The sequence below is a fragment of the Cavia porcellus genome, unplaced genomic scaffold (assembly GCF_034190915.1).
Source record: "Cavia porcellus strain 051 isolate PalLab524CR breed Dunkin Hartley unplaced genomic scaffold, mCavPor4.1 scaffold_11, whole genome shotgun sequence".
Lineage (NCBI taxonomy): Eukaryota > Metazoa > Chordata > Mammalia > Rodentia > Caviidae > Cavia > Cavia porcellus.
The window spans coordinates 30,962,948-30,989,593 of NW_026947494.1; the positions used below are offsets into that span (position 1 = coordinate 30,962,948).

Consider the following 26,646-nt stretch of genomic DNA (forward strand, 5'->3'; position numbering starts at 1 on the left):
CGCTGAGCTAAATCCCCAGCCCAGGTGTCCTCAATCTTATACTGTATTTCTTTCAGGAAAACTTTTCTTCATATTTTTGGACTACACTTTATAAAAAGAATAGCTAGCTATTCACAATTGAAGAGTTCACTGATTACTAATCTTATAAAATTTTATTTAGTACATAAAAAATGCTATGACTCATAATCAGTCTTGTAAGTAGTCAATGAATTAGTTTTGTACAGGTGAACTCAAATACACACTATGAATAAAAGTGATGGTTTTAATGAAATAGCAGAGATAAATGTACCATAAAAGCAATGTCTCAGCAAAGCCAGCTATTATAGCTGACTTTAAATGTACTCTTCTATGTGCAATTGCAGCCTCTTCTGCAAACCTGCCCCTTTCACACTAAGTTTAGATGTATCATTCTCAATTTCACTAGATAGTTTTAGGTTGAGGAACTATAATCAATTAATAAAACACAAAACTTGCTTATAAAGATTATTATCAAAGTGGAAGAAACTGTCTCTTAAATTTTTCTTTGTAGAACTTTAAAAAATATAATTTTATTTTCTTTCAGTGCTGGGATTGAACCCATGGCCTTTCTACGAAGCTATGTCCCCTCCCCTTTTGTAAGTTTTGAGACATGGTCTTAGTATGGCACTAAAGCTGTCCAGGCTGGGATACAATTTGCAGTCCTTTAAAACTGTTGGGAATACAAGCCGGACGTGGTAGCTCATGCCTGTAATCCCAGCACTCGGGAGGCTGAGGCAGGAGGATTGTTGCGAGTTTGAGACCAGCCTGGCCAACATAGTGAGCTCAAGGCCAGCCTGAATTGTATTGCGAGACCAATGTCTCAAAAAGACAAAAAAAAAAAAAACAACAAAAAAAAAACCTGTTGGGAATACAGGTGTGTAGCATTATGCAGGGCTGAAAAGCTATAGTTTCTATTATTCACATAACTTAAACTATCGCATGTTTTTCCTGAATAATTTCTACAATTAAAACTTAATTCTATTTGTAATTATATAAAACAAAAAGGATAAAACAAAAGAAGTGCAGGAATGTGTAATAATGTAACCAGAACATGTAACAGATGTTGTGTATGGGGCTGGAGACTTAGCTCAGCAGCATAAGCACCTGCCTGGCAAGCATGAGGTCGTGAGGTCATGATTTTGATCCCCAGTACCAAAACAAAAACAACAACAACAACAAAAACTGTAACAGATGTTGTGAAATAGGAAGAAAATGTTCAAATGGGACAGGGAACTAAGGAGGGGAGAAGGGAAAAGAAAGTAAGAGAAAATGGAAAATGAGAAAAGTAAAAAATGGAAAAAAACTTTCATAAACGAGGGGAAGAGGAACTAAAGTGAGAGTAGGGGAATGGGGAAAAAAAATCAAGCTATATCATGCACAGGTACAAATTCTCTATACAAATGTGATCATTATGTATATCTAAAATATACCAATAAACTTAAATAGTGTTTAGTCCTCTTAAAACAAAGCAACAAAGTGCAACCGGGCATGGTGATGCATGCCAGTAATTCCAGTACTCAAGTCTGAGGCAGGAAGATCACAGAGAATTCCAACCCTGGGCATAAGTGAGTCCAAGATCTGCCTATACTACATAGCAACACTCTATCTTAAAAAAAAAAAAAAGTGCAAGACTTGTACACTGCAAACGTATCACTAAAAGAAATCAAAAGAGGTGTAAATAGAAAGGTTGTAGGTATTCAGTGGTGTGTAAACAATATAATTAAAATGTAACATTCTCTAATTTGACTTATAGACTACATTCTACATTATCAAAATCCCACTCACTTGTGTAGGGGTTGATAATAGAATGCTGGGAGGGACAACAGAATAAGCATAGAAAAGGCCTTTTGAATGACTGGAAATAATTCCCCCCAAGGGAAAAAGCACACACCAAGTTTCCAAGTTTGGATATTTAACTACAATTTTTAAACAATCAGGAATTATAAACAATTTGCCATCAAGATTTAATACGGTGGCATATAAAACTGTCCACATCCATAAAGACACTGGAACACCAGGCATGGTATCAGAAAAATCATTTTAGTTTTCCTGATTACTCTAAAGAAAAAAGTTAACAAATGCTAGTAGACTGAATATAAAACCAATTTTGACAAGTGAGTTCATACAAAAGCTACTACTAAAATTAAAACTTAAAAGTACTCATTAAAAGCACTATAGTTTTAAATACTTCAATTGAAATGCTCAAAACAGCATGTTAATAAAAAATATATGGGACTGGGTCTGTAACTCAGCAGCACAGTGCCTGCCTAGCAAGCGCAAGGTCCTGAGTTCAATTCCTAGTACTGAAAAAAAAAAAAAAAAAAAAAAAAAAAAAGAAGAAGAAGAAAAAGAAAAAAAAATCTGGAAAAATTCCTAAAGAATTTAAATGCTAATGAAAAATTTGTACTATCTTCAAATCTTTTAATTTTAATAATTTTAAAATCTCATCTTAAATCTGATAGCATTTCAGAACTTACCTTTAGTATAAAGAGCTTTATGTACTTTTAAAGGCTTTTCCACTGTTGAAGATGCTGAAAATCCCGGAGGCAAGCGGACGTGAACCAGTGTCAGCGAATTAGGCCGCGCTAATGGCTGTCTAAATGGACAAGTGCTGAAATACAACCTAACACCTGATAATGGGGTAAAATTGTAAATCAGTAACAAAATCAAGGACCTGAGGCACACGCATACCAAAATAATTGCGTGTAGAAACACAGAACTTTAGTAAAACATACTGTCATTTCCCTCACTGATCTAAGATTATTATTAGCTAAAACAGATTTCTAAACCGATGCTCCGTGCAACCATAATATTAAATGAAGTAAGACACATAAGCTTAACTATCTCATGGCTTTCTCTTATGTGAGAAACTAAAAGTATAAAAATAAAGAACAATGTAAAAGACAGACAAAAGGAAACAGGGATACAGATGTGTCGTGCACACGTATGAACGATCCACATTGAATGCAATCATTATGTACTGCAAAGGTACTAATAAAAAATAGAAAAATATAAATAAGTGTGACAGATTTCTAAGTGTCTCTAGAAATTAAGAGGTCAATAAATATATTTCAGTAGGAAGAAATTACTCCAACAGAGCTTGCATGGCGCTGTCCCCAATGTAAGCCACTTTACCTAGGTATACATCTATAAAATGAGTACAGAATCAGAGGAATCTGACAATTTTCAAAATCCTTAATTTTATGAAGTACTCATACAGTTTGATAACTGATAGAGAAGTAAAAACATTTCTAATCACAAATTTTCAAACATATTATCAAAAGTTGTGCCAGGTGTGGTGGTGCATGCCTGTAAGCCCAGCACTTGGAAGGCTCAGGCAGCAAGATTGTCCTGAGGTCAAGACCAGCCTGGATTACACAGTGAGTTCAAGGCCAGCATGAACTACACAGCAAAACTCAGTCTCAAAAAAAAAAAAAAAAAAAAGTTGTAAAGCAATGACAGATACATTAAAAAACATGTCTTGGTGGGCGTGGTGGCTCATGCCTGTAAGGCCAGCACTCGGGAGGCTGAGGCAAGAGGACCGCTGGGAGTTCAAGATCAGCCTGGGCTACAAAGTGAGCTCCAGGCCAGCCTGAACTGCATAGAGAGACCCTGGCTCAAAAAAAAAAGAAAACATACCTGCATGTGTGACAGCCAATAACTGACAATCCAATGATTCAGAATTTTCAATCACTGCTATTTGAACAATTGGCTTAAAAACAGAACGATCAATGGTCCTAAAAAGAGGTAAAAACCTAGTATAGTACTTATAAATTGTCTAATACTTTATAAGGCACATTTTCCATGAGTATATTTATATATCTAAACATGCTAAAATATGTTGAAATTAATTACTTTAGAAGCTAACACAAAAGCAATAAGACAATAGCAGTAAGAAACGTGGCAAAAACTCTATAACCTGTACTAAAGAAATTGCATAGTTAAGACTACTCCTATTTTCAAAGAAAGATCATTAAGAAAATTAAAACTACTAGATGATTGGTGGAGAAAAATGTGTTATTAGGGAATCAAGTTATCTTTTGTTTATTTGTTTGGTTTTGGTACTGGGGAGTGAACTCATGACCTCATGCTTGCCAGGGAGGAGCTTATACTACTAAACTATATCCCCAGCTCTCAAATTATCATTGTAAAGGTTGCTACTAATCAAAAGTGGCAAAATGGGCCTTTGTAATGAAGATATTTATAATAGTTATTGCTAATGAAGCAGTTCACATAACCTATGTAATATTGCTTAAAAAGCAATAAAACTGAAAGGTTAATTACAGAGAAAAGATGAACTCAGAAATTGGGGTATTCTATAAACACTTCTGCTCCTCTCTCCCAAATGCCAGCTTTATCAAAAAGAACAGGCAGGAGGGGAGAGTAGTTTATATTCAACAAACTAATGACTAATAGAAGCCAGAAACTCTGATTGTGAAATGTGAAAAGGCAAATGGCTACTTCTGGAACTACTGGAAAATTTTAATGTAAACTGTGTAATTATACAGTTATAATAGCAGATATTATAAAATTATTAATTTATTAGGTCTGATAACTGTACTGTCATTATGTAAGACTTATAGAGGAGACAAGCTGAAGAATCTAAGGGTAAAGGTACCATGTCTCCAACTTATTAGCAAATGACCCAGAAAAAGGCAGTGAGAAAATGAGGCAAAATGTTCACAAGTAATGAATCTAGACAGAGATTACATCAGTGTTTGCCACATTGTTTTTACTTTTTCATAGATTTAAAAAGTTTTCCTAAAGAAAGTTGGAGGGAATGAACAGCAAACTGTCTTAATTAGTAGCCTTATGAGTTTTCTTGAGGGGTGGGGGTGGCGTTGGGTGTTGTACTGGAGACTGAATTTACAGAGTGCTAAATTCCCAGCTCTTTCTCAGGTTTGAGACAGGGCCTTGCTAAATTGCTTAGGTTGACCTAGCGCCCTGTCTCAGCCTCCTAAGTAGCTAGTATTATTGGTATAAGCTACTATACTCAGCATGACTTCTTTTGTCACTTAAGAGAAAAAAAGAGAGAAGGAGACAGAGAGATAAACAGAGACAGAGAGATGGGGAAAGGTGGAAGGGGGAGGAAGAGGAGAGAAGAGGGAAAGGAGGCGGGAACAAAGGAAAGTTGCTGAGCACGGTGGCCCACGCCTGTGAACCTGCTACTTTGGACACTGAGACAGGAGTACAGCAGTTGGAGGTCACCTGAATTGTAAGACCAGTCTAAAAAAGAAAAAGAAAAGGAAAAAGATAGAAGAACTGGGGTTTAGCTCAGTGCGGACAGTTTCTAGGTTCAATTCCAGTAACACACACAAAAAGTTGATCTTTTATGAAGACTATGCACTGTAATTACTCAAGTATATGGATAAGAAAAACCGAAAAGCTAATGCCTTTAGTATGTTAAAAAGAGTATCTGTGGCTGACCAAGACATTGGGGAAATATGTGAAAGTTATTATAGTACAGAATTTCTTGGTTTTCAGATTGGGTTCCAGCACTTAAGAGACTCCAGTGAAATCTTAGCAGTCCTTTAGGTGCTATCTCCCCCTAAGCAAAGGAAGACCCGACAGTTTGAAATTCTGTACTCTGTACTTTTACCAACAACCAGACTGACTAAACTAGTACAATGCAGGCCTGCTAAAAAGTTAGTTATGAGGGAGACTCACCATGGCACCTAGTTATAACATCTACAATGTTTGTAATTGATCACTTAAGGTTAATGTAAAGTCCTAAGAAAAAAGGATGTGTTTCTGTGGGAGAGTAATTATCTAGCACATGGAAGGTCCTAACTTCAGTACCCAGAACCAGAAAAACAAAGCAAAAAAATCAAAAGTTCCAAAACAAAAAATGTTTATGACAAGCTGAACTTTACTACACAACAAAAACAATCTACCTTATATTTCAAATCATCACAAAGGAAGTCTCTAGCAGCCCTATTACAAACACAGCCTAGGGGTGAACCTATGAACGTGTGCCACAGTGTGCTGTTTGTATCACTGAAAGCTCTAGAAAGTTCACCATCACTGACCTAGAGTGGCATCTCCAACATTCCTTATCTTTTTGAGGTGTTCTGAGGAAATAATTTAACCACAGTATGCCATACATAAATAATGATACCTAAAGTGAAATGCGTGACAATAAACTACATATTACCTAGCAATGTTTCCAGCAGCAGAGACAATAGCATTCTGTGAAACTGAAGCAACTCTACTCATTCCCTGTCCATCTTGGCCCAAATCATAAACCTGTGAATAAAAACAGCTCACTTAAACATGATCATATACTGTACATATTTTATTAAACAAATTTTTCCTTTTGAAGGGATCTTTTAATTTGATACATAATAGGCATGGAAATGTTTAGAGATCTGAAATCTTGGGATACCTAACAAATGTTTAGGGGATGAGTCTATTAAAAAAACACACTTCACAGAGAAGGAGTAACTAAATCTTCCTTATTAAAGCATGAATGTTTTTCTATTCTTAAATGAGAGTGAAATATGAATATTTACCTGTATTACTCCTTTCTCTGACCGTGTGTATAAAATATTTCTAGAATTATCTATCGCAATCTGAACAATAGGATCTAAAAATAAGAGAAAACAAAACCAAAGATTAATAAATCAGGCAAAGTAAGCACTTAACAAATCTAAATTTCTGAATTAGAACTTTATAGTCAGGGGCTTTCCTCTGTCTTGCTTTGTAGCTAAGTCCTAAGATATTTGCACCAGGCCAAACTGGGAAACATTGGGATCAGGTGGCAAATAAAAATACTATGAAGGGGTTTATAACATCACTTGTTATTGTTTTGACTTCTAAATGAATTTTACACCGAAGGAAAGTTCTAGATTACCTCCACATTCAATTTCTTTTCTTTTCTTTTCTATCTTTGTTTTGTTTTTTTTTTTTTTAGTGATACTGGGGATTGAACTCAGGACCTGAAACAAGCACTCCACCATTAAACTACATCCCCAGGGGCTGGGGATTTAGCTCAGCGGCATAAGCACCTGCATTGAAAGCAGGTAGTCGTGAGTTCGATCCCTGGTACCGATAAAAACGAAAAAGACAAAAAAAAAAAAAAAAAAAAAAAAAAATTAAAAAAATAAAAAAATAAAAAAAAAAAAAAAAAAAAAAATTAAAAAAATAAAAAAATAAAAAAAAATAAACTACATCCCCAGCCCTTAATTTTTAAAATTTGGGACAAGGTCTCACTAATTTTCACAGAGTGGCCTCAAATTTCTGATCTCTGCCCTAGCCTCCTGAGTAGCGGGGATTATAGGCAAGCACAACCATGCCCAATCTGGAATTTCTTGAAATAAAAATTCTAAGTAAAACTGTCATTTGTTAAATCGTTACAGAGTAACTATTTGTTAAATACTGTTGAATGAGCTTGGTACAGTGGTACATGCCTCTAATCCCTGCTACTTGGGAGCCTGAGAAAGAAGGAACACAAGTTTGAGAACATCTGTGGCAATATAGGAAGAAGATCCTATCTTAAAATTTAAAAATATAGTGGTAGCTTGGCTCACAAACTTAATTCTTCCCATAATTCTGGTCATAGAATTCATTCAATGATTCTATTTACAAAAAGCCTGGGGATATAAAGCTCAGTGGAAGCGAACTTGCCTATCATTCAGGATATCTTTGGTTCAATCCCTAGAAATGAGGGGAAAAGAAAGAAAAAAGTTCTTTTTGGTCTTTTTTTTAGCAATTGGAATTGAACTTCTGACCTCAGGAGCTGTGCTGCTGAACTATATCCCCAGCCCAAAACTTTTAAGTTAGCATAATTCATGTGAAAGGAAAGAACTCTTACATTATGTGCCATATAAGGACATTTTAATCAATGGACCCACACACACACAATTTAATCCTATAAATTTGTATCATCTAGCGATGTTATCGGCATCTTTAAGTATACTCTATGATTTTAGCACAATGATGAAATTGTGTAACAAGGCACCTGTCAGAATATACCCCTATTCGTAAGTAACTAAACTGTTACTTAGTTCTTAAAGACTAAAATTTCAGTCATACCAACAATTGTAAGTTATATTTACCTTATCCTGACAAAGTACTTAAATTGATTTCACATATTTCATTTTTTTAGCTTATTTAAAAATTCAGACATATATATTTCATACTGAGAATCTGTTCGAGACCAAGTAAACCATGTATTAAATGTCAGAACCCCACCCCAGTCCTATCTGTTTGTGCATATATGTACGCACTCACATTTTGGTTTAAGTGTGCATTGCTGTTTTTGATACATGTTCTACGATGCTACATTTACATGAAATGAGTAACTTGACTTAAAAAAAATTCTTATTTTTCTGTTTTATAATCCCTTGATTCTTTAAGGGATCCGATGAACTATATTAACAATGTGTACTTAAAATGACAAACTGTTGTAAGTTAGAGTAAATTAGAGTTTCTGCTGGGTGTGGTAGGGCATGCCTGTAATCCCAGCAGTTGAGAGGCTGAGGCAAGAAGGCTGCTGTGGGTTTATGAGGCCAGCCAGTGCTAGACGGTGAGCTCAAGATCAGCCTGAACTACATAACCTGTCTTAAAAAACAAACCAAAACACGCCAAAAAATAAGAGAATTTCTAAGGTAGAAGATCTAGCTTAATAGAAGAGGACCTGATTAACATTTGCTTGGTCCTTAGTTTAATTTCCAGCACTGCCAAAAAAAAAAAAAAAGAAAAAGAAAATGTTAAGTCAATAATGTAATGAAAATATTTTTTGTTTGTTTCCTACTTACCATCTTCTGAAAATGTGAATTGTAGCAAGGAAGGAACAAGGAAAGAAAGTGCACTCTTTGAATGGTTTATCTTCCTACATCTTTGACTAAACCAACCTGCTTCTGCCTTAAAAGAAAAAATGACTGGTAAACATATGTAACTCATAACGAGTACTATAAAACCCTACTTACTAATATACTTGAGTCTTCATAACATACTAGTGACTACACACAAAGCAAGATAAACCCTTCAGAATGAACTATGGAGTTGAATTTTATAATTAAAAGTATCTACCAAATACTGACCACAAAAGTGTTTCAAGACATGTTAAGTGAAAAACCAATTGTGAAAATAGTCATTAGTATAAGTAAAAACATACATTTATGAAAATAAACAATGTATATATACATAATGTAATGTATATACATAAATAATGTATATATACATAAATATATATGTATAAATATTTATACATACATACATCAACATATTTACATAAAGGTGATAATGGGGGCTAGAAGCACAGCTCAGTGGCAGAGCACTTGCCTAGCATGTGCAAAGCTCTGAGTTCAATTCCCAGCACTGAATAAAAAAACTGATAAGGATTTTTACATTTGGGGAGAGGACTGGGTTTTATAGGCATGGTGTAGTAACAGACTACAATAGCTTTACTTATCTGTTTGACTATTTTCCCTAAAAATATGAAATTAGAAAATTTAAACAAAAGTCTGTATTTCCCTTATTCTATCAAGAGACAGAAAAGAAAGGAAATGTCACACTTACTTGGTATGCTACTTCATATAAACAGCCATCCTTTCCAGCCAAGAATATTCTGCCATTGTCAGTGGATGTTATTGTTAAAAGGTAAGTATTATCAGTGGGGAGAGAATATAAAGGATCTGGAAGCAACTGCATTCCACCAGACGTGCTGTCATTAAGAATTCCAGAACCTATTTTTTTAAAAAGAAAAAGTACAAGAATATTTAATTTTTAAAAATATTTAATTTTTAAGTTTAAAATAATCTTTGCATGATCTTGTTTTACTTCCTGAATTCTTATTAATACACCTAAAAGCTATCTATACAATTCTTAAATTACTAAAAAAGTCTGATATTAAAAATTTGATAATTTAAGTTAAAGAGAACCTACAATATACATAAATATTACACAGTAGAATAGCAATCAAATACTGAATCCACATTAATAAATTGTGGTAAAGAGCCTGAGGACTGTGCAGTACAGTCATGAGTGAGTCACTAAAACTGAACAATTCAACTGGATTAGTTTTTAACTATACTAACGGAGTAACATATTACACCGGTACTTCTATTTACACACAATTTGTTTTGTTTTATAATTTTAGCCAAGATGACTGCATTTGTGTTTGCGTGGGGAAAATATGTTTGTCACCAATCGTAGTTTGTGAATGGAAGCAAAATGCTTCTGTTTGTAAACCTAATTATTAGCAAACAGAAACATTTGTGAATCAAAGTACTATTTCTTTATTTAAAAAAGCATAACATGTAGCTTACCATACCTGGTTGCAAATTAGCATAGCTGAGGCCTAGAATTACTATATCCACAGGAGTTGCTAGAACCAAGAGGTGCCGTATATGAGGTTGAAAGATTCCTACAGCAAACAAAGGAAAGGAATTAATTTAGGAAACATCCAGCATCTAAGCACTAACAGAATGTTGTTTTACCCTTAAAATGAGTTACTAATTAAATCGTGTATGAAGCACCTGAATCTAGCTCAGTGAATTCTGATACTAAATTATTACTGTTTGATCATTTAAATAAGTTAATAGCAAAGAACCAGTTCTGTAAAGAATCAACTTAGTAATTTACATTTATTAAGATTTGGATACTTGCATTTTTATATCCATGTTCACAACAGCATTATTCACAATAGTCAAAAACAATTTGTGAACCCATTAAGAAATGATTAAACAAAATGTGATACATTACATAATGTGATACATTTATGTTATTAGCCTTATGAAGGAAGGCAATTCTACTACACACACCACAGATGAAACTTAAAGATACATGCTAAATGAAGCAAGCCAATCAGAGTGACAAATACTATGGCGTTCATTTATGTCAAATTCACCAGGACTAAAATAGAATGGTGGCTACCAAAAGCTGGAGGAAGAGTAAGAATTATTGTTTAGCTGGATGTTGTGGCGCATGCCTGTAATCCTAGCACTTGAGAAGCTGAGGCAGGAGGATGACTGCAAGATCCAGGCCAGCCTATGCTACCCAGTGATGTCAAGAACAGTCTAAACTTAATAGTGAGACCCTGTCTCAAAAATTCAAAGAAAAGTATTATTTAACCTGTCACAGAGAACTGGACAGGAATAGTGACGATAGCTCCGTAACAATTTGATGTAATTAATAACACGAACCTTTAAATTCATAAACGAACCTTTGCATTTATAAAATGTAAAGATGGCAACATTTATGTTATATACATTTACCTAGAACTGAAATACATGCATATAAAGATTTCACTTCCTAAATGTAATAAAATAAAACATATATACATATATACACACACAGGCACATATATACACATATATATTTACTGGGGAAAATGCTAGGATAGTGGCAACAATTAGAGGACAGTAATTTATACATTCATGTACCTCTAAAACATAATAATGAATTAAAAGAGGACACTAAGCACAAAATTTTATGGTAATTCATACTTATGTATTGAATTTATTGAACAATGATACATAAAGTTTTGTTGTTCTTGGCATTCATGAATGAAAATAACATCAATGATGATATAAGGATGATTCTGTTTTGGTTTCTGGTTTTTTGAGAGATGGTTTCAAATGTGCTGGCTTTGAACTCAAGATCTTCTTGCAATTATTAGTTACCAAGTTACAACATTCACTGATTTTGATTACGGACATTTCTTTTATAATACACATTCGTTCTGCTCAAGGTTGCTAAATGTCATGAAAAATACCATGGCATTATTAAATAGACAATCTAAGTTAAGCAATCATTATTTGTCTAAAGATTTGTTGTGAACCCTATCTAAACTCCATATGCAATGAGTATCAAAAATTTGCAGAACGGGCTGGGGATTTAGCTCAGCGGCATAAGCGCCTGCCTTGCAAGCAGGCAGTCGTGAGTTTCGATCCCTGGTACCGATAAAAAGGAAAAAAAAGACCAAAAAAAAAAAAAATTGCAGAAACAAAAATTAGTCTTACATTAAACTCTGATAAAATATCTAAAATACCAAAAACAAAACAACAAAAAGTGGGCAAATTAAGAAAAACAAAATAAAATTCACCAATTACAGTTTAACACATAAAAGACAACCTCACAATACTAGACTACACAGATTAGTATCTCCAATTACAAAACCTCAATGGGAAATTCAACTACTTAAAGTGTATTATTATTCAACCTTAAGTCAGTTGGCATCTGTAAATCTACAAACACAGCTCCACACTCAATTTTTTCTTACCAGCTTTTGGTTTCACAAGCCCAACAGCAAGAATAGTCTCACTAAGTCCATCAAAATAGGCAAGGTCTCCTCTGTCAATAATTGAAGAAAAATATGTTATACATAAATATAAAACAAGGTCTTATTTTATAATATTATTAGTTAAAAATTTTTGGACATATGATATAATGAAAAAACTAGTTCTGTCCCAAACCCCAGGGACAGAGACCTGCAAAATTACGAATCAGAAAAAAAGGGAAACCACATTCTGAACATCTCTCCAAGTAGACTGCAAGCACAGCATTGATAATCAAATAAAAGCAAGTCTACTGGGGAAAGGGCAAGAGTGTGAAGAGGAACTTGTTAGGAGAAAGAGTTCATAAGGAAAGCACAAGCTGAGCATCAGGTAGAACAGAAATATTGAGAAAAAAGTCCCTAGCAATTCAACCTGTATCTTAAACCCAAGGCAATTTTAAAGGACTCTGAAACATGTGGAACTCTAAAGTTAATAATAAACAAAACCCGAACTTGGCTCAACTCAACGTGCAAAAAGTCAACTCCTCCTACAATAAAGGCTTCTCTGCTATACTTCAGCAAGAAAGACATGCCCATTTTTAAGAATGTCATTTATTGCATGATGCTGACTTTCAAGAAAAAAAAAGACAAAAAAGCAGCTCTGAAGCTCAGTTACATAAATGCCTATATAAGATAAATACAAAGTACAATGATGTCACTAGCAAGTGCCATCCAATGGAAAAGCAGGCTCATGAAAAATATTACAAGGCTCTTTAGCCATCTTATTTATCACTTCTTGTTCTTCTTCAAAGTCAAAATGACCATAAATGTAAATTTTTTTTTATCAACTCAGAACACCAACACAGCCATGACAACACAACATGAGAGGACTTCCAGAACTGCCTCAGAAACGGCAGGAACAATGGATGTGCATCCATAACAAGGGGGAGCATTCTGAGGAGAGATCAGTGGTGATAAGACTTTTATCATAATTTTTAAAAAATCTAATCATATTTTGTACATTTTTATCATATCTCGTATAAAAGGAAGACGAGTGAGTAAATGGAACTAAGTCTAAAAGTTTTACAAAACTGAATATATAAGTCTACACTTAGTACCTATGCCTTGATTTTTTTCAATAAGCATATTCTTCAAATAGTTTTCTTTCTTTTTTTCTTTCTTTTCTTTGCTATGCCATTCAGGTTGGCCTTGAACTCACTTTGTAGCCTAGACTACAAACTACAAACTCACAACAATCCTGCCTCAGCCCCCCAGGGCTGAGATTACAGGCCTATGCCACCATGCCTGGCTCAAGCAGTTTTCTTACAATGAGTTGTAGTTTTCTTCAATACTGTTATTAAAGACTCAATGTTTGCGCCCTGCTCCAATCCCATATTACTCCCTAATTCCCACTATAATAGTATTTGTTAGCAAGGGTGGACTCCTTACGAATGGAATGGGTAACTCATAAAAAGGCTCTGAAGGGCACTCTTGCCCCTTTTGATATGTAAAGACAAGGAAAAGAAGGCCATTTGTGAACCTGAAAGTGGACCTCACCAAACACCACATCTGCTAGGGCCTTGATGTTGTATTTCCAATCTCTGGAAATGTGACAAATTCTGTTATTTATAAGCCATCCAGTCTATGGTATTCTGTGATAGTACCTCAGACTAAAGCAGGGAGCATATGTATCTCACTCGGTACTATTCCTGGTAGGACAATGTGGAATATGTGATAGCACAATAAATATTTGTTAAAAGAATGTTCGACTCTTACAAGACTGAAGCAGTCACTGCAAGTTTGAAGCCAGCCTAGATGACGTAGTGAGTTGAGGCCCATCATGAATTACACAGTGAGACCTTGTCTCAACAAACAAACAAAAGCAACAAAAGTTAGATCTTAATGGAAAAGTAAAAATTTCAGAAAAATGCATACTATTCTTAAATAATTATTCCCACACTTATCTGTTCTGTAACATTTTTGGCATTGTATTTCCTCAAAGAAACACATGCCTAAAATAAAGCATAATGGGGGCTGGGGATTTAGCTCAGTGTCATAAGCGCCTGCCTTGCAAGCAGTCAGTCGTGAGTTCGATCCCTGGTACCGATAAAAACGAAAAAGACAAAAAAAATAAAAAAATAAAGCATAATGATGGTTATGCTAACAAAGGAGGACAATATTCAAGGTGTATATAGAATAATCACAATCACACACCACTGCTACTATGATTATTAATATTATAACATTAAAAATAGATACAGAAACCTCTACTTCAGAAAAAAACTTATTTCACATAAGCTACAAATGTAAGCTGTTGCATACTATCAACATAGTATCAACATAGTTTTGATTCAATGATACAGTTTTTTAATGTGTAGTGACTAGGCTCCTAAAAAGAACATTAGTTACTAGGGGTAAGAGCTAACATTTTAGGCAGGTGATATAGCCTGGTGGCACAGCACCTGCCTGGCAAGCATGAGGTTGTTGAATTTGATTCTCAGTATCAAAACAAATGGTTAACATTTTAACTATATGGGCCTTCTCACAGTTATTTTGTACTGCACTTAAGGTTAATACAATGTACAAGTGGAAATAAAACTGTATCTTTGAAAAGTCAGGGGATGGGGATTTACTTCAGAGGCATAAGCGCCTGCCTTGCAAAGAGAAGGTCGTGAATTCAATCCCCGGTACCAAAAATGAGAAAAGAAAAAAGGAAAGTCAAAAGGAAAATCACCAGATCAATTTACTATATTTAAGCAAGATTGTCTTGGGCCTTTGCTTAGATTCTATTCAGTACACTTAACTTATATACAAAGTTAAGACCATGAATGCTAACAAAACTATTGATACTTCAATAAATCACCAGATGCACATTCCACAGAAGCAGAATTCCAGGAAAAGTCTTTATAAATCTTGGGCCTGGATGCAGGTGACACAAATGCCTGCCTGCCACGTGCAAGGTCCTGAGTTCGATTCCCAAAACCCCAAAAAATTAAAAAATAAAAATGTCAAATTATGTCTCACACACATATGCACAAGAAGACTGATGCTGACTGAGGCCAGCAGCATCACTAGAGAGCTGGTTAAAAATGCAGATTCTTAGGACAACTTCAGAAATCCTAACACAGAACCCACATTTTAACATTCCCAATGATTAGTATGAGTATTAAGAATTATTGAGGTGGATGTGAAATGAAGGAAAGATAAATCAGGCAGAATATAATAAGTAGAACACCAGCTGTAACGACTAATAAAGGTTATCTGAATTCTAACTGCACTAAAGCAAACCCCCTAATACATACCCATCTTCATAGTTCCACATGAATATATCACTGTCAATCGTGAGCCATGCTCTGCTGATAGGAGGAAACACACCCATCATGCAGTTACACTGCATATCTGAAGTAATATTGATGTAAGGTAGAAAGAGTTCAATTTCATCATTTTTTTGATCGTTTCAATATCTCCCTCCGCCCCCAGGCATTTGTGCCATTGAGCTATATTCCTGACCCTTGGACTTGAAGCTTATAACCAAAAAACAAAAACTCATGACGAGGTTGGGTGTAATGATGCATGCCTATCATCTCAGCACTTGAGGCTGCAGCAGGAAGTAAGTCTGCTCCAAGTTTGGGGTCAGCCTAGGCTACGAGTGAGTTTAAGGCCAGCCCAAACTGCATAGAGAAGATCTGTTTCAAAAACAAACAAAAAAAATCACTCATGATCTGGAGTAGGGAGTTTGGTTGTAGTTCGGTGAAAGGTCTCAGCTAGCATGTACAAGGCCCTGCATTAGACCCCTGACAATGTCACAAACAAACAAACAAATATATAAAAAAAGCAAGCTATCTATGTACTTAAATGGGTTTTTTTTTTCTTTCAAAACAGGGTCTTGCTATATAGCCCAGGCTGCCTCAAACTTGCAGTCCTTCAAATGCAGGGGTTATAGATGTACATCACCATGCTTAATTTGAAATATATTTAAAGTAAAACATGTAAATGAACACATATATACTACTCTAACTAAACACAAAACAAGAAGTATAATGAAAGTACTAGTTTTAACATTTTTCAAATACTTAAACACAAAGTAATAGGATACGTCCAAACTGTTCAACAAGTTCAGGAGGAAGAGGAACTCTTCGGATGGAGCTAATCTCTGGAAGATTGGGTATTGACGGCAAATGAGGTCCTTGTAGAGGATAATCCATATCAGACATGCCAGAAACAGTGGGATTATCTACAAAAAAGGACAAAGCACGTATTTATAGTAAATATGTATTAATAAGGGCTGAAGATTTGGCTCAGTGGCATAAGAGCCTGCCTTGCAGGCACGCAGTCTTGAGTTCGATCCCCAGTACCAAAAACAAAAAAAAAAACAAAAATATACTAATGATTAATTATATATAAAGCAGCAGTTCAGGTCACAAATATATACATATAGTAGTTCAAAAGGTATAAAAAGATGATCTGATGCAGAATACAACACATTAAAGAGAGGGCAGTTATGATTTCAAACCTGAGGGAAAATTACTTCTCACCAAGACTTCTTAACAAAGGAATCCCAGTGGCTTGGGATTTAGCTCAGCAGCATAAGTGCCTGCCTTGCAAGCAGGCAGTTGTGAGTTCGATCCCTGGTACTGATAAAAAGGAAAAAGACAAAAAAAAAAAAAAAAAAAAGGAATCCCTGGTTTAATAGTGCAGTATGTTTCCTATTAGTTTACTAATCTGAAATGGGAAAATATAAAATTATTTTGAGATTAAAAGATAAACTGGGTGTGTTGGTGCACTCCTGTAATCCCAGGACTCAGGAGGCTGAGACAGGTAGATCACTGCAAGTTTGAAACCAGTCTGGGCTACAAAGTGAGCCCACCACACCATCTCAAAAAGACAAAATAAATAAATAAATAAATAAAGATAAAACAACTGTGAGCCAAGAAAATATGGGGGCGTGGGGCTTATTCCCTTTCCTACCTTCAACACTCTTAGACTGAAACGAGTCAAGCTTTTTCCTTCTAGATTTTTCCCTCAGACCAATAGGCCTAATGCAAATTGTATCACACAAGCAGTATCTTATTAGAGAAAAACACAGACTGCTTTCCAAAAGTGTTCTCACTGAACAGCCTTTCTCTTGCCTTAAGATAGATCACAAAGGCCAGGGATACAGCTAAGTGGCAAGGCGTCCACCTGGCATGTGCAAGGTTCTCAGTTCGATTACTAGTACCACAAAAAAAAAAAAAAAAAAAATCACAAACTGCAGGATTGGGCTGGTTTACTCAGTTTGAGCCTCCTACTTCTGAACAACAGACCTGCTGACAACCTAATTACCCCCGGCTCTCTAGAAAGAAGACGGGAGAAATTTTGACATTAGAAGAGCATTTTGGAATGTATGAAACTTAAATGATACACACGAATATAATAATATACAATAAATCTCTAGATATTGATTACCCAGTGTTAACAATCACCAATGTGGGGCTGGGGATTTAGCTCAGCGGCATAAGCGCCTGCCTTGCAAGCAGGCAGTCGTGAGTTCAATCCCTGGTACCGATAAAAACGAAAAAGACAAAAAAAAAAAAAAAAAAAGCATGGGGCTGGAGATTTAGCTCAGCGGCATAAACGCCTGCCTTGCAAGCAGGCAGTCGTGAGTTCGATCCCTGGTACCGATAAAAACGAAAAACACACAAAAAAAATTATTAACACAAGGAATAATAAAGATGGACTAGGATCAGGAAATCCTTATCTGGCTTTAATGATAAATACTTGGGGGCAGTGAAACGCTTATTAGAATTGGGCGTCTTTGACTCTGCTTCAAATATCTACAATGAAGAAAGTAAATGCAAAAAATCCTGTTCTTGAAAACGCCAGCGAACAGCGCCCGACGTCTCAGCAAATCCTCTCCAGGACCAACCCTGGATGAAACTCTAATAAAGTCATGGGAATTCGTTTAGCGGAGAAAGGAGAAGCACTTAAATAGGCACCGATCACTCACTCGGGGCAGACACCATGAGAAGATCGGAAAGGTCCGGGTACGTGCGGTCCTCTTCCAACTGTAGGTCCATTAGCCGTCCTGCATTTTCCAAAGCTTCCTGCAGGGCTAAGGCCGACGTAGAGGCCGGCATCACTGCGCCGAGTGAAGAAGACGGCATTTCAAAAATTGTAGACACCAGAGTCCAGAAACGGTCAAATTCCAAGGAAAGATTATGAGAAAACCAAGAAACTCAGACACACGGCTTAAGGCGCGCGCGCCAAACGAGCGCCCCGGCGCCGGAACATGACGCACTTCCTGCTCTGGGGGCGGGGAACTGGAGGAAGCCTTTAGGGTACCGGGAAGGGAAACGGTTCATGGGGTGGGGCGAGGGGCGGGAACTCGGGATAGGGGCGGGGACACGAAAGAGGGCGGGGATATGGGGAGGGGCGGGGGAAATGGAAGATTTATTAGGGACGGGGCTAGGGACGAAACTGAGGAAGGACTGGGAAGGAGAGGGGTGGGACAGGGCCGGGTTGGTTGGGGAGGAAAAGGGAAGAGGAATACGGAAATGGAGAGCGGGGAGGGCGACGGCCCTGTGCTCTTCCGGATGGGTTGGGCACGTGCGGATTTCTGGTCGGGAGCTTCCCACGGCGGAATCCAGCAACTGCAAGTATTAAAGAGGACACGTGCATCAATGACCTTTGTGGTCTAAATAATTTAGGAATAGGTAGCTTGTTAGAAACAGATTACATGCGAACGACAACTTCACTTTATTCCTCATATGGACGGCGGAATAAATAAAAATAATTAGGCTTTCATATTTGCACATCTGCCATTAGTTCTGTGGTCCTGTATTGTGAAACATTATGTGTTTGAGGAGATATTTTCTTCATACACGTGGGCCCTTGTGTGTTTTTCCTCCTGTTGCACAAATGGAGCAAGTGGTTCTACTCTTTTTCTCCCTAGCAATCAGTACAGGAGTTGCTGCAAAAGATGCCACCTGCTATTTCAGATAACTTTCTGCATTGTTGGGAACTGTGCCTGTTGCTGTAAGTAACAAACATTCCTATCCCTTAGCACAATTTGTATTAGCTAAATCTTAGAAGCAACCAAAATGTTCATCAACTACAGACTAGATGGAAAATTTGGTATTTTTACATGATGGAATATTACTGAGCTAAAAAAAGGATGAACTTGAGGCCTTCATATTGAAATGGAGGCAACTTGAGACTACCCTCATAAGTGAAATAAATAATCATTTATAAATATCACATTGTGTCTCTACTGTAAAAAGTAATAAGAACTACAGGAGTAATAAAACCCAAAATGTGTAGTTGCTATTGTGAAAAAGAGAGGAAAAGAAAGTAATCTAAAGGATATAACTGCATGTATAAGTGTGTCAGGCAGATGACCATATTACTCAGTTTTGGTTGAATTGTTGAGCAGAACTGTTTGCAGTATCACTGAATGTCCACTTTTTGTGCTTTAATTTTGTTACTTGAACAACTGTTTCTAAGATGACAGTATGTAATTTATCAACTAGTGATTTCTTAGTGTTTATTTTTTTTGTTAATTATTCTGTATTGTTACCCTTTTTTCTGTTTTGCTTTTTTTTTTCTCTTTAAATAAAAAAATTAAAAAACATTCCTATCCTTAAGGTGTTTTCATGGAGACATGCAAAGCAATTCAAATGCATCACTGTAGTTTTTCAAATAGAGGATAAAAGGAACAAGAGAAGCTATATTTCTTGCAGTAAGAAACTTGAGTGGATAAATCAAGACACCTGTCTTTAAAAAGCAGTTCCTGAACTGGAGTTGAACCCTAGAATCATTGCCTAACATGCCTAAGGCCTAGGATTCCATCCTCAGTGTAGGGATGTAGGGAGGGAAAAAGACAAAAAGAGAATTTTAAAAAGTCCTTTAAAATTTCTGCTAGGGGCTGGGGATTTAGCTCAGCAGCATAAGCACCTGCCTTGCAAGCAGGCGGTTGTGAGTTCGATCCCTGGTACTGATAAAAAGGAAAAAGACAAAAAAAAAAAAAAAAAAAAAATTTCTTCTGAGGGCCCAGGATTTAGCTCAAGCGTTTGCGTGGTAAGTGTGATGTCGTGAGTTTGATCCTCAGTACCAAACCAACAAATAAAATCTCTGCTGGGAATGGTGGCATACATCATAATCCCAGCGCTGTGGAGGCTGCCACAGGAAGATATGAGTTGAGTGATCAGCTGTAAATCAGGCTGAATTTCATATGAGAACCAGTCTCAAAACAAACAAACTAATAGGTAAACCTTTAGCTATGTTCATTATTTAGCAAATCAATAACAGAGTTGTGTTTTTCTGTTACTTGAATTACTTTATTACTCCCTCAAAGGTTTGAATAAGTTTCTTAATGTTAAAAATTGTATGACATTGAAAAATTTGTTTAAAAAATGCTATGACATTACAGATCCACACAGTTATGTTTTGACCTCATGGCAAATATACAGACGTGCCCCCTAGTTCTAAGACCCCAAGTGCACGTCTGAAACCACAGCTATTGCTAACTAATTTTTTCAATATAAACAAACAAAGTTTAATATATTTTAGGCATAGTAAAACACATGACAATAATTAATATTGGAGCAATTATATATTAATAAATGTTTGCACTTGGGAGCCATTATTAAGTAAGATAAGCATCAGCTGAATGCAAGTATTTACAAAGTATGATACCTCAATAGTAGTGTGGAGCCTAAATGCCAGCAGAGAATTTAATTTATAACATTTAAGAATAAAGTTCTTGCTGCATCACTTGGTGTATAATAGGTGCCTATAAGGGCAAAACACATAAAAGTGCGTGTAAACATCCTTTTGATGTAGAACACACATGTTTTCCCAACGATCTGTGAAATAATTTTCTGGTGCAATAGAGAAGTGAAAGTACAAAACAAACAGGTTTATTGAGATGAGGACGTAGAAAGGAGCACACAACCCATGGTGGATATGCTGTCTCCTTCGACAGGGATATGGGGTATGGAACGTTTGTAACCTTTGAGCAGGGGTGGTGCTTAGAGTGGGCATTGATGACACACTAGGAGCTGATTGGAATATTCTTCATGCAAGGGAGTTGCATTTAAGGCTGAGGAAGAAGCAGGAAGTGGTGAGCTTCCATTTTGGCCCACATTAGACCACTGTCATAATCAGACAGAATTTATTCTAGGGCAAAATTCTTTCAATCTGTAACCCAATTCTCAGAGTTGATGCACACAGTGTCCTTGAGGGTCCTCTGTGAAGTCAGGACTGCATAGTGAGGCCCTGCTTCCAAAAGAAAGAAAAAAACAAAGAAAATCTTTCTGGAAACCTTGTTTTAATCATAGCCCTCTCGCAACCTCAAACATTTATAAAATCCTATCTTTCACACTAATGTTGCATTCTTCACTTGGAAATTGTGTGTCCTTCTCTTGCAGTGTATCAATAAACTCTTAAAATATTTCTGCATTCCCTTGGCAACTGGTAATTTTTTTTTGTACCAGGGATTGAACTCACAAACTCATGCTTACCAGGTAAGCACTTGAGCCCCTGAGCTAAATCCCCAGGCCTGGTAATTTTTTTACTGCATACTGTACTTTCCTTTCACATGCTGCATCTCACAAATGCCATGTTCAAAGCCCAATATGGAAACACAGGACAAAGGGATGATTTGCATCTGTGGCAGAACTGAGCAAATTGAAGTGAGATTATATCACAGTAAATGCACAATTTAAAATTTATAAATCACAGGTGAATGATAATGACAATACAACAAACCAGAACTTTTGGAATACAATGAAAGCAATCTTAAGAGGGAAATTTATAGCAGTAAAAACCCATTATGAGGAAAACAGAGCAAACACATATAAACAACTTAATGTTGAACCTCAAACTTCCAGTAAAAGAGCCAGCTAAACCAAAAACTCAGGAAATTATAAGGATCAGAGCAGAAATTAACCTTGAACACTAAAAATACTGTACAAAGAATTAATGAATCAATGAATCAAACAGTTGGTTCTTTGAAAGATTAAATAAAATTGACAAACTCTTGGCCAAACTTATCAAAAAGCGAAGAAAAGCCTCAAATCCACATAATTAAAAATGAAAAGGGGGAAATCACAACAGACTTTGCAGAAATCCAGAAAATCACCTATACCTACTTTGAAATCTTATATTCTAATAAGATGGAAAATACAGAAGAAATGGACAGATTCCTAGGTACATATGAATTACCAAAGCTGAATCAAGAAGATAAAAATATCCTAAATAGCCCACTATCAATAAATGAATCAAAGATGTAATTAAAAACCTATTAACAAAAAAATCCCAGGGGCTGGGGGTTTAGCTCAGTGGCATAAGCACCTGCCTTGAAAGCAGGCAGTCGTGAGTTTGATCCCTGGTACCAATAAAAAGGAAAAAGACAAAAAAAAAAAAAAATCCCAGACCCTGATGTATTCACTGCTGAATTCTATAAGAAATTTAGAGAATTCTAATACTACTACTTCTCAAACTCTTTAAAGAAATTGTAAGGGAAGCAATACTCCCAAATTCATTCCTGGAAGCAAGTATTACTCTGATTCCAAAACCAGAGAAGGTCCCACCTAAGTAAGAGAGTTACAGGCTAATCTTCCTAATGAACATTGATGCAAAAATACTCTGTAAGATACTGGCAAACAGACTGCAGCAAATCATCAGAAAGACTGTACAGCATGATCAAGTGGAATTCATCCCAGGAATGCAGGGGTGGTTCAACGTTTGCGAATTAATAAATGTCATACACCATATTAATAGAGCCAAGGCCAAAAATCCTATGATCATCTCAATAGATGTGGAAAAAGCTTTTAACAAAGTTCAGCATCCATTCATGATAAGAATCCTATAGAAAATTGGAATAGGTAGTCTTGATCTCAATCTGATAAAAGCCATCTATGACAAATAGCCAGCACCATACTAAATGGGCAAAAATTGAAAGCTTTCACCCTAAAACCAGGAACATGGCAAGGATGTCTACTGTCACCACTGCTATTCAACATAGTCTTGGAAACTTTAGCCAGAGCAATTAGACAAGAGAAAAAAATAAAGATAGGAAAGGAAAAAGTTAAATTATTATTATTTGCAGATGACATGGTACTCTACATAGAAGACCCCAAAAACTCCACCAAAATACTTCTAGATTTAATAAGCAAATTTAGTAATGTAGCTGGTTATAAAGTCAACACTCAAAAATTAATAACCTTCCTGTATATGAATAGCAAACTCACTGAGAGAAAAATCAGGGAAACAATATCTTTTACAGTAGTATCCAAATAAAATCAAATACCTAGGAATCAATCTAACTAAAGATGTAAAAGACCTCTACATTAAAAACTGTAGTACTCTGTAAAAGAAGATTGATGAAGATATTAGAAAATGGACAGATATCCTAAAGTCTTGGGTAAAAGGACCAACATGGTGAAAATGGCCGTACTTTCAAAATTTTTATACAGATTCAATGCAATTCCAATCAAAATTCCAATAGCATATCTTACAGAATTAGAGAAAACAATCCTAAAGTTCATCTGGAATCAGAAGAGACCTAGAATAGCAAAGGCAATCCTGGGCAACAAAGACAAGACAGAAGGAATTACAATTGCTGAGTTGAAATTATACTATAAAGCTACTATGATAAAAACAGTGTGGTATTGGTAAAAAAAAAAAAAAAACACCAGACCTGAAGATCAGTGCAATAGATTACAAGATGCAGATATAACTTCAGACACACTAAGCTATCTTATCTTTGACAAAGGTACCAAACACATTCACTGGAAGAGAGATAGTCTCTTTAATAAATGGTGTTGGAAAACTGGCTTTCCACGTGCTGAATATTAAAACTGGACCCATATCTTTCACAATGTACTAAGCTAAAATCAGAATGGACTAAGTATTTTAATATTAAAACAGAAACATTAAATCTGCTGGAAGAGTAGGTAAAACTCTTGAAGACACTGGTATAGGCAAAGACTTTATAAATAAAACCCAGAGTGCACAGGACTTAGCACAAAGAATCAATAAATGGGGTCAGTCTACTGAAAAGCTTTTGCACAGCGAGAGAAAACACTAACAGAGTAAAAAGACAATGTTTGCCAGCTGTTCCTCAGATAAAGGATTATTATTGAGAATCTATAAAGAACTGAAAAATATCAGTCCTCTCAGATTTAAAGACCCACTCCAAAAATGGGCATCTGAGATGAACACACATTCCTCAGATGAAGAAGTACAAACAGCAAATAAATACATGAAAAATGTTCAACAGTACTGATGATTAGAGGGATGCAAATTAAAACACTGAGATTTCAAGTCTCTCCAGAAAGAATGGTTAGCATTAAGAAATCAACCAATAACAAATAGAGTGGCTGTAAGGAAAAAGAAACCTTTTTCCATTGTTGGGGATGCAGACTGGTGCAAGTGCCTTGGAAATCAGTGTGGAGATTCTTAAAAATACTAGGATTGGAGATCTCATTCGACTCACTATTCCCCTTCTGGGTATCTTCCCAAAAGAATTAAAAATGTCATACTACAGCAATATATGTGCACACATATTTATAGCAGCACAGTTTATAATAGCCAGGTCTTGGGAACAACCTAAATGCTCATTGACTTAGGAATGGATAAAATGTGGTATGTCTATATAATGGAATACTATTCAGCCATAAAGGATGATAAACTTGGCATTTTAATGTGTAAATAAATACACTTTGAAAATATACTTAGTGAAATAAATATGTCACGCATGTATAAAAATCATATGGTTTAATTAATATGATAAAGAAAAAGCATGTGGGGCCAGCGATTTAGCTCAGTGGCATAAGCACCTGCTCAGCAAGTGTTAAGCCATGAGTTCAATCCCCAGTACCAAAAAGAAAGAAAGAAAGAAAGAAAGAAAGAAAGAAAGAAAGAAAGAAAGTGCATTTTGTGTCAGAGAGAAAGACTTCAGCTGAACAATGACTCACGCCACGTCTGCTTTTACTTGAGCTAACCCACTGTGAACCATTTTGAGTTGACTTTTGGATATCTTAAGAAATTTTTGATGTGCTGTAAAGTTTGGGTTTTTTGCATGTGGATATCCAATTGTTCCAGTATATTTGTTGAGATTACAATCCTTTCTCCACATAATTGCTTTTGTATCTTTGCCAGAAATCAGTTGTCTTTTATATGATATCCATTTTGGGGCTTTATATTGTTATCTTGGTGGTTTGTCTATCTTGATATCAATGCCACTTTGTCATGATTGCTGTAACTTTGTGATTAGTCATGGGGCTGGAGAGGGTTGGAGCTCTGATTTTGTTCATTTATCAGAGTTGTTTAGACTATTCTAATTCTTTTCAATTTTTATAGGAGAGTCAAAATGTTAATCTCTATGAAAAATGATGTTAGCAGTTTGATAAGGGTTTGTGTTTTCTGTTTATTATTTTCTTCTATTCATTTTTGCTTTTATTCTGTCTTTTATTTTTAATTTCTCAATGAAAGATATGAGGATATTGCATAACTTTCTTCTTTTCTAATGTACTAGGTGTTAAATAAATAAAAGTTATAAAGTATTACTGCAGTTTTCCATATTGTATTTTTGGGTTATAGTCAACCATGAGTAACTGAAAGTGTTGAAAAGGAAATTAAACATGAGAGCGTCTACTGTACCAGGAAAAGGTAGAATTTTAATTGCTGATGGATAAATAGGCAATGGGTCTTACATTTCCAAATCTGTAATTTTTTTGAGACAAAGTCTTGCAAAATTGCCCAAGAGTAGTTTAAACTTGCAATTTTTAGGCTTGACCTCCCAGAGTGCTGGGATTAGAGGTATGTACCACCACGCCTGGATCAATTATTTTTGTTTGTAGATCGCAGATTAAAATGTGACAGTTTGGCATGGTTCTTGCTTTTAATTCAACACACAACAAACAACTGAGTTTTCTTTTTCTTTTTTTTTTTTTTTTTTGTCTTTTTCGTTTTTATCGGTACCAGGGATCGAACTTACGACTGCCTGCTTGCAAGGCAGGCGCTTATGCCGCTGAGCTAAATCCCCAGCCGCCTGAGTTTTCAACTCTAGAAATTTTGTATACACCATAGCAACATTGTGCTTAATATTTCTGCATCGCAACAACCTTCCCAAGCCTCTAATCCAATCACTCCTATTTACATTTCTATGGCTGCTTTCCCACTGTACCTGTTGAACTGAGTGACGGGTTTTTCCCATGTGCGAATCAGATGATGCCTTCCTTCAGCATTTACTTCTATGTTTTCTCACAAAACCTGATAGTTGAACCTCCTGCTTTTTCCATGCATGCCAATGCTCCGCTAATCAGCTGTCAGTACGTCATTCTGCCATCATTCTTCAAAATAAAGCCCATAGTTTGTCTTTGTTCCTTTCAGAGGGTGCTTGTGTTTCTTCAGCAGCCCTCCCA

At 35.9% G+C, this 26,646-nt stretch overlaps 1 protein-coding gene across 1 annotated transcript in view; it reads right to left on the reverse strand.

The window, feature by feature from the left end:
- Nucleotides 1-18,512, reverse strand: part of Nup155 (nucleoporin 155) — a 61,237-nt gene extending 42,725 nt beyond the window's left edge. Inside the window, exons 1-11 of the mRNA XM_003470279.5 lie at nucleotides 18,225-18,512; nucleotides 16,335-16,472; nucleotides 15,541-15,637; nucleotides 12,245-12,315; nucleotides 10,295-10,387; nucleotides 9,541-9,707; nucleotides 8,778-8,883; nucleotides 6,531-6,604; nucleotides 6,173-6,264; nucleotides 3,658-3,755; nucleotides 2,496-2,648 (exon numbers count right to left, since the gene is read on the reverse strand). Of these exons, the coding sequence (XP_003470327.2) occupies nucleotides 2,496-2,648; nucleotides 3,658-3,755; nucleotides 6,173-6,264; nucleotides 6,531-6,604; nucleotides 8,778-8,883; nucleotides 9,541-9,707; nucleotides 10,295-10,387; nucleotides 12,245-12,315; nucleotides 15,541-15,637; nucleotides 16,335-16,472; nucleotides 18,225-18,381 (1,246 nt within the window). The 5' untranslated portion in view covers nucleotides 18,382-18,512. The remainder of the gene's footprint in view (nucleotides 1-2,495; nucleotides 2,649-3,657; nucleotides 3,756-6,172; nucleotides 6,265-6,530; nucleotides 6,605-8,777; nucleotides 8,884-9,540; nucleotides 9,708-10,294; nucleotides 10,388-12,244; nucleotides 12,316-15,540; nucleotides 15,638-16,334; nucleotides 16,473-18,224) is intronic.
- Nucleotides 18,513-26,646: the final 8,134 nt, after the last annotated feature.